The 14,681-nt window shown below is 42.9% G+C and overlaps 1 protein-coding gene across 1 annotated transcript in view; it reads right to left on the reverse strand.

The window, feature by feature from the left end:
- Nucleotides 1-14,681, reverse strand: part of CACNA2D3 (calcium channel, voltage-dependent, alpha 2/delta subunit 3) — an 801,189-nt gene that overhangs the window by 487,113 nt on the left and 299,395 nt on the right. The window contains exons 6-8 of the mRNA XM_011986171.1: nt 14,589-14,649; nt 14,345-14,495; nt 2,427-2,501 (exon numbers count right to left, since the gene is read on the reverse strand). Coding sequence (XP_011841561.1) covers nt 2,427-2,501; nt 14,345-14,495; nt 14,589-14,649 — 287 coding nt within the window. The remainder of the gene's footprint in view (nt 1-2,426; nt 2,502-14,344; nt 14,496-14,588; nt 14,650-14,681) is intronic.

Genomic DNA, 14,681 nt, shown 5'->3' on the forward strand with positions numbered 1-14,681 from the left:
ATTTGTTGCAAGAGAATTCCTAATTGCTTGTTAAAACAATTTTGTAATTCCAACATCCAATTCAGGTAAATACTGGCTTCTGTTGATTGTTTTTTCTCATTCATGTTGTGATTTTCCCAGTTCTTGGCATTTTAATTGCATTCTGGGCATTATGGATTTTATATTATGAGACTCTGGATCTGATTTCATCTTTTCTCTTAGCAGTCGTTCTAGGTGAGAGAAGGACCAAGAGGGTATGCGTGGGGCAAAAGATCAACTTCTAATTTGGCCCCACTGAAATCATGTAGGATTGGTTGTTCCATTGATGTTCAGCTGGAGTAGAAAAAGTGTTGTCACAAAGATTTTCTGTGGTCCTTTGGCTAGAAGGAACAAGATTTTCTGGGACTATTTTTTTTTTTTTTTAAATCTGTGCCTATTGTTGGTCCAGGTGAGAAGATTCTGGAATGCTCTATTCAGGATATATGGGAGTCAAACAGGAAAATCAAGGAACTTCCCTTTTGTCTTTAAGACCCAAAGCCCCTAGACATTTCATTTTCTCCTTTTCAAGTCTCCTTATACAGATTAAGCATCTTTAATCCAAAAATCCAAGATCCAAAATATGAAATTCTCCAAAATCTGAAACTTTTTGAGCACCAATATAATGCTCAAAGGTCATACCCAAAGGAAATGCTCATTGGAGCATTTTGGATTTCAGATTTTCAGATTAGGGATGCTCAACCAGTAAGCATAATGCAAATATTCCAAAATCTGAAAAATCAGAAACACTTCTAGTCCCAACCATTTTAGATAAGGAATACTCAACCTATACTTGTTTGTTGTGTTATGTCTAGGGCTTCTTAGTTATAAAGGTGAGGACCCAATTGGAATATGGTTACTCCATATTGGCAGAATAAGAAGTCCAGATTAGTTTTTAAATTCAAAAGTATTCCAGTCTTCAATATCCATAAATTCAAGGACAATTTAAAATTAGCCCATTTCCTCTAATGATTTTTTTTCATTCATAAAACTTCCTATTTCCAAAGATCATACTGTCCTTTGTTCCTCCGGGAAGCAATCTGAAGGAAGGCTTTGATCATTTAAGTGTCTGTTCTGTTTAACATTGCAAGCACCAGGATTGAACACCTATTTGAGGCTCTGGAGGATATTACAATATTACAATATTGGAATAGGGATGAGATCTTCACCTACACAATGGCCAAACGACGGGAAATTCTCTAGAAAAATGTGGCTATAGACTTAAGTCACTTTTCTTACCTTAGCCTAGACAATACCATGAATGAGCATTGTCAGGTTATACTTGTTCTTTGAACTTCAGTGTACTTGGTTCCTCCCTCCTAAATATGAAGCTTATCATGGTGCTTCTTTCCCCTCAAACTGAAGCCCAGCTATTAACTCTAGTATATTTTTTACTTTATACTTTGTGTTCCAACTGGAATGAATTTCTCCCAATCCTCTGTTGTTCACTTCCTCAAAGATACCCAAGTTAAGTGCTTCTACTACTTGCATCTAAGATAGCATCAATACAGTACGAGCCAGGGGATTTTCTCCAGCACATAGAATGTGCCTCACAAAAGCCTACCCTGGCCATTGCCCCCAGCTACCTCATGCAGGTCTGCTGTCCAGGGGAAGAGCAGCTCTGTGTGTCAGGTACAGAAAATCAACATGGCAATGGCAGCTGTGAGTCCCAGAAGCTGTGACATGGCTGCAGCCACAGCTAAACCTTCAAGTGAAATTTTCAACTGGCCCTGCAGTGGTGGTATAGTGGTGGTTGCGGTAGCTGTACCGACAAATTTAAAGGTAGCTAAAGGGAAACAGGATTTATTTTACAGAAGTCTACTTTAGAAATTTTCCTAGGATACTCCAAAACTGGAGGGGAAAACCTCTATCCCACTGTGTAAGATTCTCCTTTAACATATCTTCCTTTTGTTCCACAATATTGATGGAACAGGCAATGCTCCGCACATTGAGGATACAGTAGGGAGCAGACGGCATTCCTATCCTTGTAAGGCTTACCTTTAATAGCAGGCAAGTTACCCCAACAGTTATACCAATGACCATTTAATCAACTGTGAGAAGGACAAGGGAAATAACAAGTGGGTTCAATTTTCTTTGAAATCTCAGCAAGAGCCATATTCTTTTAAGAGTGTCAAAGTAAGCATCAAGCACACCATAGCACTGTGTTTATTAGAGTACAACGACAAAAAGTGGATGCAACTGTTTCAGAACTAGTAAGCCTCTGAATTCAATGTAATTATTTTAGTGCCATGATTTTCTTTGTGCCTCTTCATAAATATTCTACACATGGGGGCTCCAAGGGCCTCAATGAAAAGGCAGTGCATTCAATAAGACAGATTTATTGTAAAACAATCACTATGAGGGAGACAGGGGTGTACCATGACTGGAATGCTCCCCGCAGCTGCCCCTACCTCTTTGTTTGTCCTGTCGGCTTGCACCAAAGTTCCATTCAGGCAAGGTTCCACATAGTGAAGCTCCTCATTATACTGCAAAGGAAAAGAATCAAGAAGGAACACTTAATTAAGGAATTGAAGGGTACTTCTTAATAATTTAAGGAGATACGCACCCAAAAAGCAGCACAATCACAGGCTCCATTTGTTCACAGAAGGTGAACTCTCCCATGGGTGTCCCTCTAGACAACTATGATTATGTGCTACAGACTGAAGGAGAAACTTCTAGAGCACATGCTGGTAGATGGCAGGGTTCAGGGTGCACCCTTTTAACTGACCATTCTTTGGGGTTGCCTCCAAACACTGGCAGTTCCCTGAGCATGGTTAACAGCCCATGGTCCTGGTGGGAGCTGAAGAGCATCCCAGAGTTGCGTGGATACAGCTCCAGCTACTGTCTTTGGGTTCATGGAACCAAGGGACACATATGTGGCTTACACATGAGTGGGGACAGAATAAGCCTTGATGTTCCCTGGTCACTCTGCAAGGGTATGTGGGTGCTGATCAGGGCACTGTCCATGCACAATTTCCCATACATTGTCAACACCAGCACTCCCATCACTTCAATCCCAGAATATCCAGAATAGGACCTCCCTCCCTTTTTTTTTTGCCCAAAGCTCACAACCAGGTAGCAAAAATGTGAGTAGTCTCATCTTAATTTCTCTCAGCAAGCCTGCTTCTCTGCCCTGCAGGGAGGCTGGTCCTTACACATCTGATCATGTTGCCTCCTGTCAATCCCATTTACAGCTCCCATTGCTGTGCAGATGAATGTTCCCAAGGCTTTACAAGGCTCTGGACCCTTGGTCCTGCTGACACTCTAGCATCTTTACTCATCAGCCTTCCCCTAAAACTTGTCCTGGCCAGCCATTATTCCCTGCTGTCCTCTGACATGTCTCCTCTTTTCCTTCAGGCCCTCCAATGCTGGGACCCTTGCTTTGAGCTCTCACTCTGGCACCTCTTCTCTCTGGCTGACTCCTGTTCACCTCCTAGGTCAGATTATTCCCACCTCCTCTGGGAAGCAGCCTCTGGTGCAGGCTAGGCACCGGGTTAGGTCCCTCTTCTATATAATCCCTGTAAATTCTAATTATCTGTTGACCAGATTCCCCACCACAAAGTGGAATGACACCATTAGGGCCCATGCCTGGTCCTTCAGTGTATTTTCTGCAACAAGCACAGGGCTGGACCCACAGTAGGTGCTTGAGGACCATCTGATTGATGACAGTGTCATGGTATATCTACTTTAGCAGTCAGAGAGGCCCGGAGCTCCTGAGGGAAGAGAACAGAACCATCTCTCCCAGACCCAGCTAACTCTTGTGCAAAGTTGGCCTAGGGAGTTTGCGCTTTAAAACTAAAGTCAGCGAGGACCATGCAGGGCTATGAGCTAGGGAGTGAGTGAAATAAAGAGATGAGCTTGAGAAATCCCTCTGGATACACTGCAGGGACAGGTCAAAGAGGGGCTAGACCTAAAGCTGCTCAAGAACAACTGGGATGCATCAGGTTTCCCATGGAGAGAGCCTCACTAAGCAAGCAGGAGTGGTGATCATACTGACCTTGGCAATTAACTGTTATTGAGCACTTACTGCATCCAGGCAGCAGGTAAACTTCATCTGCAGGTTATCTTAGCATCATTTGGCAAGCACCTCCAATCACTCTCCCTTTACAGATGGGGAAACTGAGGCACGGCAAAAATGATCGACTTGCCCAAAGACACCAGAGAGTAAATGAGGGTGGTGGAGTCCAGATTCAAATCCAGGCAGTCTGACCTCACAGCCACTGACAACAGGACCTCAATGCCCCCAACTCATCCTCTCTGGCCCCCAAACCTCCAGATCTCCCCATCAGTCAGCCTTGTGCCCTTTCATCTTTGCTTTTAGTCATATAAAGAGCATTTGAAAAAATATCCCAATGGTTTGAGGGCTTAAATATCCTCTAACAAGGCATGGAGAAAAAAATATATTTATGACATTAGCCATTAAGAAATGGAAGTATGACTTTTAGTCAGCAAACAGAACATCATCTCAGGATCCAAGAAGCAACTGCACAGTTCAATATGAAGGAAAACTCCTCCAAAACTCTCAATCTCTGTTGGACTGACCCTGGAAGTTGCTGAGAAAACAGCCATTCCCTTCTCCTTCACTTCCCTTGCTGACTCATTTGGTTTAGGGTGACAGTACACTGATTTCTAAGGCCTGAACCACAGAGGGTCTTAGCCAGGCACAGACATCCAGTTCCCCTCTGTTGGACACAACCTCTCATAGCCTGCCTTGCAGTTAGGGGCAAATGATCATGACATAAGGAAAAGTTTGATGGGCAGATTCAATGAAATGTTTTCCTGCCATTAAGGGAAAACTCACCTATATCCACTCTTTTCTTCCTGCTTGGGATGCTATTGTGGAAGTGCTGCAGCCATTTTGCAACTATGAGGTTACAAGACAAAGAATGGAATGCAAAGCCCAAGGAAGACAGAGCAGGAAGATGGAGCCAGTGTGGGCTCCCGAAGACAACATGGAGCTACTGTGTAAAAGCTGCAGCCACCCTCCTCCAGGTTTCTTACATGCCATTATCAGATGTTTGTATGCTGAACCAACCTTTCCTCACCTGTTCTGTAACCTAGAGCCCAAAACTTTCCTGAGGTTCCCACCATGGTTTTACTTCCTCTCATTCTTCCATTTTGCAGGTAAACTGAATCACTTCATTGACATGCTACCTAATACACACTCTCAAAGTTGATTCCTGGGGTTGTACAGTTTGAGCTGGGAGTCAGGTCACTTGGGTCCAAGTCCTGTCTCTACTATGTACTCACTGTGTGGCCTTGGGGAAGTTGCTAAGCCACTCTGATCCCAGAATCTTATGCATAAGAAGATACTAATTTACCTTCTAGTCTCCCTCTGGGGGCCCCTGCAGAAACTGAGTGAGGCAACAGACCTGAAACTGCCTTGCTAATATAAAAGTCTATACTTGTGGGGGCTCCAGAGGGGATTTAAAAGTCAAGAAGACCAAGGAGTTCTTGACCTCATCAGGGAGGTACATGTGCAGTAATCAAAACCATGCTTGCCATGACTGTGTGTGCTATGGCCTCAGTGGAGGAATCCACTCTTCTGAATCCCAGCCAGCTTGTTAGTGGCATCATCCAAGCTTGCAGTTGACTAATTTCCCTTGACTGCATCAGGATAAAGCTATGCCGAGCAATCTGGTCTGTATCACCAGAGGGAGCCGGGCTCAGCCATGTGTGTAAGGGAACTGCACACCAGGCAGCTGTACCAAGGAGGCCTGCTAGCTGTGCATGCTCCTCTCACTACCCAACAGCTCCTCCCAAGGGGGACCCCAAGGATGCCCTGTACACGGAACTGCTTCCAGACTCCTCGCAGTCCTTTATTTGGAAATCCTTCAGCTTCTGCATTTTTATGTATGTTCTCTAGATTTCTATTTTGTGAAATGATGATGTGGAAGGGCCATATATATTTACAACTCAAGATTTGGTCACCTCTTGCCCTGAGACACAACAGCCTTATAAATAGCTCTCCTTGATCCCTAATGAAATAATCTGATATCAATAGTCTAAGGAAGAAAACGATACTATGTACATCATCACCAGTTAGATGCAATTTCCTTCTACAATTTGTTTTTACTCCCCTGCACTACCAGGATTGAACCCTAAAGAAGTACTTAACCTTTGCCCTTCCTGCCCAAGTGGTTAGTCCTTCTTGCAAATTTCTGGGAAATGGGAAGAGTCTCTTAGGGAGAGAGGAGTGGGCCCAGGTTGCCCTGGAAATGGGTCCAGTCCAGCCCACCAACCACATGGTGAGGAAATGGACACACGGCTTTCACCCTTTAAAGAGCTTAGAAGCTGCCACGTAGCACACAGGGACTCGGACGCTGTAGGCTTTCTTCTCCCTGCTTCCTTCCTGGTTGGCTTTCCTTTTCTGATTCTCACAAGGGTAGAACAGTAGAGCTAAAGCAACTGAGGCAGGCAGGCCTGGGTTCAAATCCTGACTCTGCCACATGCTTGCTGGGTGACCTTGGCCCCAGCTTTTGTGTTGGGGAAACAGGTATTCTAACTGCACCTCTCTCATGAGCTCACTGTGAGGATGAAATAACAGTCAACACAGAACCTGGCACATAAGAATGAGAAAGGCATCTAGGCGCATAGGCACAAATGCACAAAAAAGAAAGAGAATATATATGTGAGTGTGATGTGTGCTACATAGAGGGAAAGGCCAACAGATAACACCCTGCACCCAGAGCTGGAGTTTGCTATGAAGGAAGAAGGTGATGTCAGTGATGCAAAGTGACCCTTTCTTTGGAACAGGAGCATGTGTCCTTGGCCTTCTCTGGAGAGCAGGGATCTGCATTTGTTGGGGATAAGATGCCATGTCATCAGGCACATGTCACTGTCTACATACCCAAGACAAGCCCATGATGTCTGGCCACACATTGTCCCACTCTAAGCCACCCTCTGAATCCTCCCAGGGACCGGGGTCTTTGGCAGACAGGGAGCCAAGATGGTGCAGCCAGCTTACTGGCAAATCCCCATGTAGGAAGGCATCTGCCACAGAACTCTTCACGTCTTTATTTGCTCACTGAATTTACCCTAAGCACCTACTGTGTGCTGGGGACATAAAACACTGGCTAAGTTTGCTCATGATGATCATTGTAAAGTGACAACCATTTTTTTTCTTACTTTTCTTAGTAAAAGAGTATGTTCATTCCATCAGAACATAAGGTCTGTTTTTCCTTTTGTTTGTTTTTGTTTGTTTGTTTTTGAGATGGGGGTCTCATTCAGGTATCACCCAGGCTGGAGTGCAGTGGTGTGATCACAGCTCACTGCAGCCTCCACCTCCCAGGGTCAAGCAATCCTCCTGACTCAGCCTCCCAAATAGCTCGGACCACAGGCACATGCCACCACATCCAGCTAGTTTTTTTTATTATTATTTGCAGAGAGAAGGTCTCCCTATGTTGCCCAGGCTGGTCTCGAACTCCTGGGCTCAAGCAATCCTCCTGCCTCAGCCTCCCAAAGTACTAGGATTACAGGCATGAGCCACTGCACCTGGCCTTGGCTTTCCTTTTTATGATAAATAGTGCTTATCTGTGATGCTGCAACAGTCCCTCCAAAAATAACAACAGGCTTGAGACAAACCCACAATCTTCCTCAGGTATTAGACTACATCCCACAACTCTTGCTAAGGAAACTGTCCCTCTGTCTCCATTCAACCTCCAAACTCTCCACTCTGAAGGCAAGGGACACATTACATGCCTCTTCTTTCCTTTTGCCCAGTGTCTGTGCGCATTCCCTACATCTCCCCTTTTACAGACACAGCAAAGTGATCAATGAGAATCTTAATGATGATCTAAAATAGGAAAGGCAACTTTCATTAAATGAAGAGCCAGAACATTTTGCAGAAGGATCTAAAAGCAATACAAATAGGCTAGACCCTCTCACCAAGGTTCATAGGAGCTTCCAAATTAGTGTAGAATTCCAGCATACATTGGCTCAGGTGAATCACAGCCCAAAAGCCAAAGAGCCAAGGACAACTGACTCTGGGCTCTGGATAATAATGAGGAATCCACCTAATGTCAGAAACTGAACTTGACAGATGAAACCAATTTCGCTTTCAGGTCTAACAGAAGGTTATCAGTCACCTAGAGAAGATGAGGAAAGAACCTCCCTAAGCAGGGAGTGGCTTTAGGGAGCATCTCAACACCCTGCCCTGAAGCTGAGACTCATTTTTGTGTCTCTCCACTGCCTCCATGGGTTGTCCCAGTTGCTCCACCTGGCTGAACCACCAGACTGGTTCGATCTGGCTTGCCTCTCTCCATCCAGTCTCATTCATTTCACCGTCACTCACCAGATCCACTCACCTCCACATTCACCTGCACTCCCATGTGATCCAGACACACCAAGAGCTCCTTCTTGGGGGCTGGGGTGGGGTCTTACACCCGCAAATGGCACTTTTTCAGTTATTGACTCCTTCCTCCTTTTCTCCCTGCTCTGTTCCACCACGTTTGCCTATGTCTGGCTAGCCTACTTATCTTCAAGTGTCCACTCAGTCACTACTTCTTCTGACAAACCACCACAGAGCCCCAGGCAGCATATACCCCAGCTCTAGACACCCAGTCCCCCAACTACTCCCTCTCCAAGACTGCACTGGCCACACTGGGTTGTGAGACCTGCTTCCCAGTAGCCCCCACACAAGGATCACATACAGAAAACCTAAATCTCTGAGAGCAGACACCTTGTCTGAAGTCAGCCCCAATGCTTAACGCAAAGCACTCAGTACTATTTGTTGAATGAATCAATAGAACAAAGAAACAAAAAGGCAAAATTGCTGAGATTCTGCCTTTTGGACGTGGTGGCATGTGCCTGTGGTCCGAGATCTTTGGGAGGCTGAGTCAGGAGGATTGCTTGACCCTGGAAGGTGGAGGCTGCAGTGAGCTGTGATCACACCACTGCAGTCCAGCCTGGGTGATACCTGAATGAGACCCCCATCTCAAAAACAAACAAACAGAAGGAAAAAGAGACCTTATGTTCAGATGGAATGAACATACTCTTTTACTAAGAAAAGTAAGAATGCCTGATGGAAAGGACTAGGAACAAAGCCAGGAAAAAAAAAAAAAAAAAAAATTGGCACAGAAACAAAAAATAACATGAGAATCTCTATCCCTTTCAAAAAACAGGTAAATAAACAAAAAGTAAAGGAAGTAAGTGGCTATGTTTTAAAAAATCCAAACTTTGGTCAAAAAAAAAAAAAACCCATAGAATTAAATGCTGCCATGCTCATGTAATGCAAGAAACTGATGCAGAATTGCTGGGACTCCATTAAATATTTTTATAGTTTTACTGGTGCACTTTTGATTAAATAACCTTTGAATGAAAACGTGTAGGGATTATGTAATAAAGCAGATGAAAACACAACATTTTCACCAACACAAGCCATCCTAGGGATCTTTTGCATTACAAAAGCATCTTATGTAATTTGAAACACAACTGGACACAATTAGTAGTACAGAACAAATGAGCACTGAAAGAAAATACTATCCTCATACTTTTAATACGGAATCGATTACTTTAAAAAGCAAATCCACAGCAGACAAAACATTGGAGAAACCGTTCTAAAGAAAATCTGCAAATTAAAACCAGGGCATCAGAAAGTTCTTGCTTGAACTAACAAATGATGCTCTTCTTAATTCAAGTCTGCACAAATATGGGCTACAGGAGGCATTTAAATTGATTTAACAAAATCTGCCCAGTTAATACTGTGCTCATTTAAGGCATGGCTTGAGCTTCTGTAAAGTCATTTTTCAAATTTCAACATCGGACAGAATTAGCACCCTCATTTTTATGATAATATTGCTAATTTAATGCATGGCTTGAAGTTAGACTTCAAAGTGAATCAGAAAAATATGCCTTTTCTCTTGTCAGAGACATCTCTCTTCACGCACCAGTGGTTTGACCTTAAAATTTTAACTTCAACTGCACAAAATTACTCTCATATTTCAACTATTCTTTCATAATTCAATCAGTTAGTTTGTCCATTTTAGATAGATCTTGCAATACCTTGCCCATGAAAGCTAAAACAAGTTTTAACATTATCTTTTTACGTTTATACTCTGGATAGATCAAGATCAGAAACTTTTCAGTATAATATTAAACATTCAGTTCATAATGAACTTAATAAAACATGCAAAACCAAAAGACGAACTTAAGTGGCCAAGGGAAGTCTTTCCCACTATTTAAATCTCTTTCCTCCGTCCTCCGTTATGGCACTGAAAAATCAAGTGGCAATGATGAATTAGATTTGCACAAACAAAAACCTACAGTACACGAGGGCTTCCAGCACTGAAAATATTGTATTCTTTACTTTTCCTCTAAAACACTGAGCTATCTCCACAAACGTCTACCTGGCAAGCAAAGGAAGGCTGACGATGTAATGGAGGGTGAAATGATAATGTCCTCTTTCGTAAATGGAATCCAGCCGACGATAACAATACACTCACACAGATTTGCAGGGCATTCTGGATGGCGTTTCAAATACCTCATCCCCCTGCACTTTAAGAACCTGCAGTCAGGTCGCCCTTTACACAGGAGACAAGTGACCATTTTAAACAGACTGAGGGAAAACCTACACCATACTACTACAGCAATTATGTCAGGGCAGAAACAGGAGGAGGTGATGGAGGAAGAAAAAGAAAAAGAATTCAACAAGGCAAAATTCGCAGAACACACTTAGGATTGGGAGAGACAATTCAAGGGAATGCAAATGAAAATTTGCCAGCTATGAATCTCCTATTAATTAGAAGCCTCGAACTGTTGGTAAGTGTGTAAACATTATGCCCTGCTTGGTAGACATTCTGGTAGGTGCCTGTATGCATACCCTTTGGTGCAGGAATTTCACTTCTAGGTTTTATTCAATAGAAGCACACCCAAGCTTGCAAAAATATATGCATTCCATTCAGTGCACTGCATGCGCTGCCCTCACTGTAGCACTTTTGAGTAAAAAATGTGACGGAATGCTCTGTTATTCAAATACATTTGATTGAAATAAGCGTTGCTAAATATTCTTTAAAATATGAATTTATTTTTGTGAAAAGACAGTGTGCTCATATACACAGAAACATTTAGGATATGTGCCAAATGAAAGAGAAATGAGAACATTACTGAATTGTTTAAAATTTTTACATATGTTGCCTGCATTAAAAAGCAACGAATCTATAAATATTACTGTTAATTAATGGTTCTTTTATGACCTTGGCCTTCTAATATAAACTCACTAACATATCTGATACATTCTCTTATCCATTAGAGGAACAAAGTTCATGATTTTACTATAAAGGCTTCAAATAAAGAAGTTCAGAGTGCCTTTCTAGTTGTTGAAATAATTATGTAAATAGTGTTGAAGCTTATTATTTATGTTGAAAATTAACAAACAGATGTACAGTGAGGGTTAATGGGATCTTTAATGGGTTTCTTTATATAAAGGGACAATTTGGGGCAAAAAATTTTTTTCTTAACTGTTCTATAATAACTGGCATGTCTACTTTTAATTATCTTAATCACCCTCTCTTCTTTATTGAGTTGACACTGTTTGTATATCTTAATGAACTTACATAGATTATTTCAATCGATTGGTTTTGTTAACAGAACAATAAATCCTGACTGATAAAGAATGCAGGATGTAATTAGTTAGCTCTTCTTATTATGTGAATTTCTGATTCTTCTGTAATGAGTAATTAAAGATTAATAAGAAAGATAGTCTCAAATTAGCTGCTTCTTATCTGTAAATGCTTCAGGATGTGTGGGGATCAAGCCACATTTGCATTCTCACCACTAGGCTGGCAACTATAGTAACTTGGCAGCAAACCCAAAGTTCTAACTATCTGAAAGTTGTCTTCCAAAGAACTATGCCTCGAGGCCACATAATTTCATGATAAGATGGCTGAGTGGATCAACTACATCCTCTTCACTTCTGCTCAGAAAACAGTGCAAGGTGAAGCCGGACCATGTCTGAGTCTTTACCATGCCACCTTTTCTGGCTGTGTAACTCAATGCAGCTTCATGCCTCTGTCTCCATGCTACATGGCACAGGGCTGGGGTGAGGGTTCAATGAGATAATCCACACAGGACACTTAGCAACTGACTTGTACACAGTGAGCACTCTATGGGAAGCAGTTGTGGTGATTATTCATTCAACAAATATTTAAACTCCTGCTATTTGCCAAGCACTGCCTAGGTGCTGGGGATACACGCATGAGTGAACAAGACTAACTCCTGCTCCCAAGGAATTTAGTGTTCTCTTTCTTTTCCCTTTCGTCTTTAGGATTTCTTAAAATCAGAACCTTTTGTTCTGAGAGTCTGATCAGAAGAGGCCTGTATAGACAGGTTACTAGTTCAGGCAATCCCCTCGGCCATCTTCATGTCCCTTAGAGGCCCAGGCCCTCTGCCTGGAGAACACAAGTGGGTGTCATGCCCATGCAGAAGGCAGCCCAGTCATAAGGCTCCATTGACAATATACTCTCCTCAGGGGTTTAGGGGAGCCATGCAGACCACAGTAAGCATTCTCAGAGCACCCTCTTCTTTTGTATCCCACCACTGGCTGAGGAGCCCTGTGCACCAGCTTGACTCTGGTGCATCAACTCAGATGATCCCAGCAGCAACCCTGTGGGCAAGGTGAGTACACCCACTTCACAGTTGAGAGGGCTGATGTCCAGACTAAAGTAATTAGCCCCAAGACACACAGCATATGTGTGTGAATGTGATTCAAAACAGCCCAACTCCAAAACCCAGGCTCTGCCCCCGTCACCATGCTGCCTCCACTGCCCATAGCAACTACTCCACCTCCCAAATAGATGCGATGTGTGTTATTTTCATGCAAAAGAACAAGTGTCTGCCACACACATGCACTTGGCTAAGTGCTCAAGGACTCAGAAATCAGGCTCACTGTGATGAGCCTTTGGAAAGAGAGCAGGAGGAACATAAAGGGCATGATGAAAATCATACCAAATAATCAGTGGGAAAAAGAAAAAGAACTGGAGAATGTAAACTAAAAATAAAATTCTAAGACCACCACCCACCCACGTGAATGGACTTCCTCCTCTACATAGGAGACAGGGGCTCTTTTAAAATTTAATCTGAGAGACTGTTTCAGGCCGTGATGGGAAACAGGGGGCGAACATGCCTCCTTACACCTCTCTGGCATGAACATCAATACGGACTTTAAGTCCAATAAGAAACATTTTACAACCTATTCTCTCCGAAGCCTAGGACATGAAGGCTTCCTCTGCAAATAAGAACTTGGGCATCCACTAACCTTTATCTTAACCCAGACATTCCTTTCTATTCACCTCAGCTCTTTACAGAAACTCAACCAATTGTCAACCAGAAAATTTTAAAATCTGCCTATAAGCTGGAAGCCCCTGCTTTGAGTTGTCCTGCCTTTCTGGACCAAACCAATGTATTTCTTAAATGTATTCGACTAAAGGCTCATGTCTCCCTAAAATGTAGAAAACCAAGCTGCACCGGTGAACCAAGCTGAACAGGTGCCCAACCACCTTGGGCACATGTTAGGACCTCCTGAGGGCTGTGTCAACAGGCCATGGTCACTCATATTTGGCTCAGAATAAATCTCTTCAAATATTTTGCAGAGTTTGACTCTTTTCATTGACAAGATAGAGACCTGAATAAGTGGTCATTTCCAGGCTACACGACTGCCCTGTCTCAGCCTTGGTTCCCTCATCTGCCACTTGTCAGCTTTGTGACCTCGACAAGTTACTGACACTCTTCCAATCTGAGCACCTTCATTTGAGAATGTGCCCAAACCACCCCCTACCTCCTAGAGTTGCTGTGAAAAACCAAGATAATAAAAATATGAAGAGTAAGGCATTTATTAAAAGTAGGCATTTAATAAATGCTGCCTTTTTTTCCAGAAGTTGAAATAAAGTGTTCTATGAGCCATAAACCACTCTCCATATTTTAGTTGCTTCATTGCCATCATTATTATTATTATTAATAATTATCATCATCAATATCATCAGGCTAACCTAGCTGGAAGTTAATTTCCATGTGAGAAATTCTAGTGGTTTGGTGAAAATCTTGCTAAGTCTGTTTTCCAAGAATCTGAAAATGTCAGCTCCCCAGGAGTACATCTGGTGTGCCATTCTCTCAGATGGTGTGGCTATGTGGTAGGTTAAGACAGGCAACGTGTTCAACTGCATTTCCAAAAGCCCTTCCACTGTCCATGACTCTGTGAACTTTCATGAGACTAAACAGGTCTCACATTCTGGCATCTAGGTGCTCTGGATCTAACAGTCAGAGCAATGTTAACCAGTCACTGCCAAAAGATCAAATGAACCCAAGTGCAAAGAAGGCACAAAACAGCTGCACTCACAGCAATTATGTTGAAGAAGTCATCATCCCCAAGTGTATCCAAAATGGATGAGACGGTTTGCTTTGCGATAGTCAGGCGGAGTCCTTTCATGCTGCCACTGACGTCAACTAAAATGACCACATCTTTCGGAGAAGTTGCTGCCTGGATGTACCTAGGTCAAGGGAAAAATTAAGTAAAAATGAATCCTGACTTCTCTTCAAGGTATCTCTTTGAGAAATAACGAAGAGGTCTGACCACTGCCTACCATTTTCGGTTCCTGCAGTCAAAGGCAATGACTCCATTCTCATCTGGTTCCCATTTAATCCCTAGAAGAAAAATGGGGTTATGAGAAACCCAG

The sequence above is a fragment of the Mandrillus leucophaeus genome, unplaced genomic scaffold, assembly GCF_000951045.1.
Source record: "Mandrillus leucophaeus isolate KB7577 unplaced genomic scaffold, Mleu.le_1.0 Scaffold296, whole genome shotgun sequence".
Taxonomy (NCBI): Eukaryota; Metazoa; Chordata; class Mammalia; order Primates; family Cercopithecidae; genus Mandrillus; species Mandrillus leucophaeus.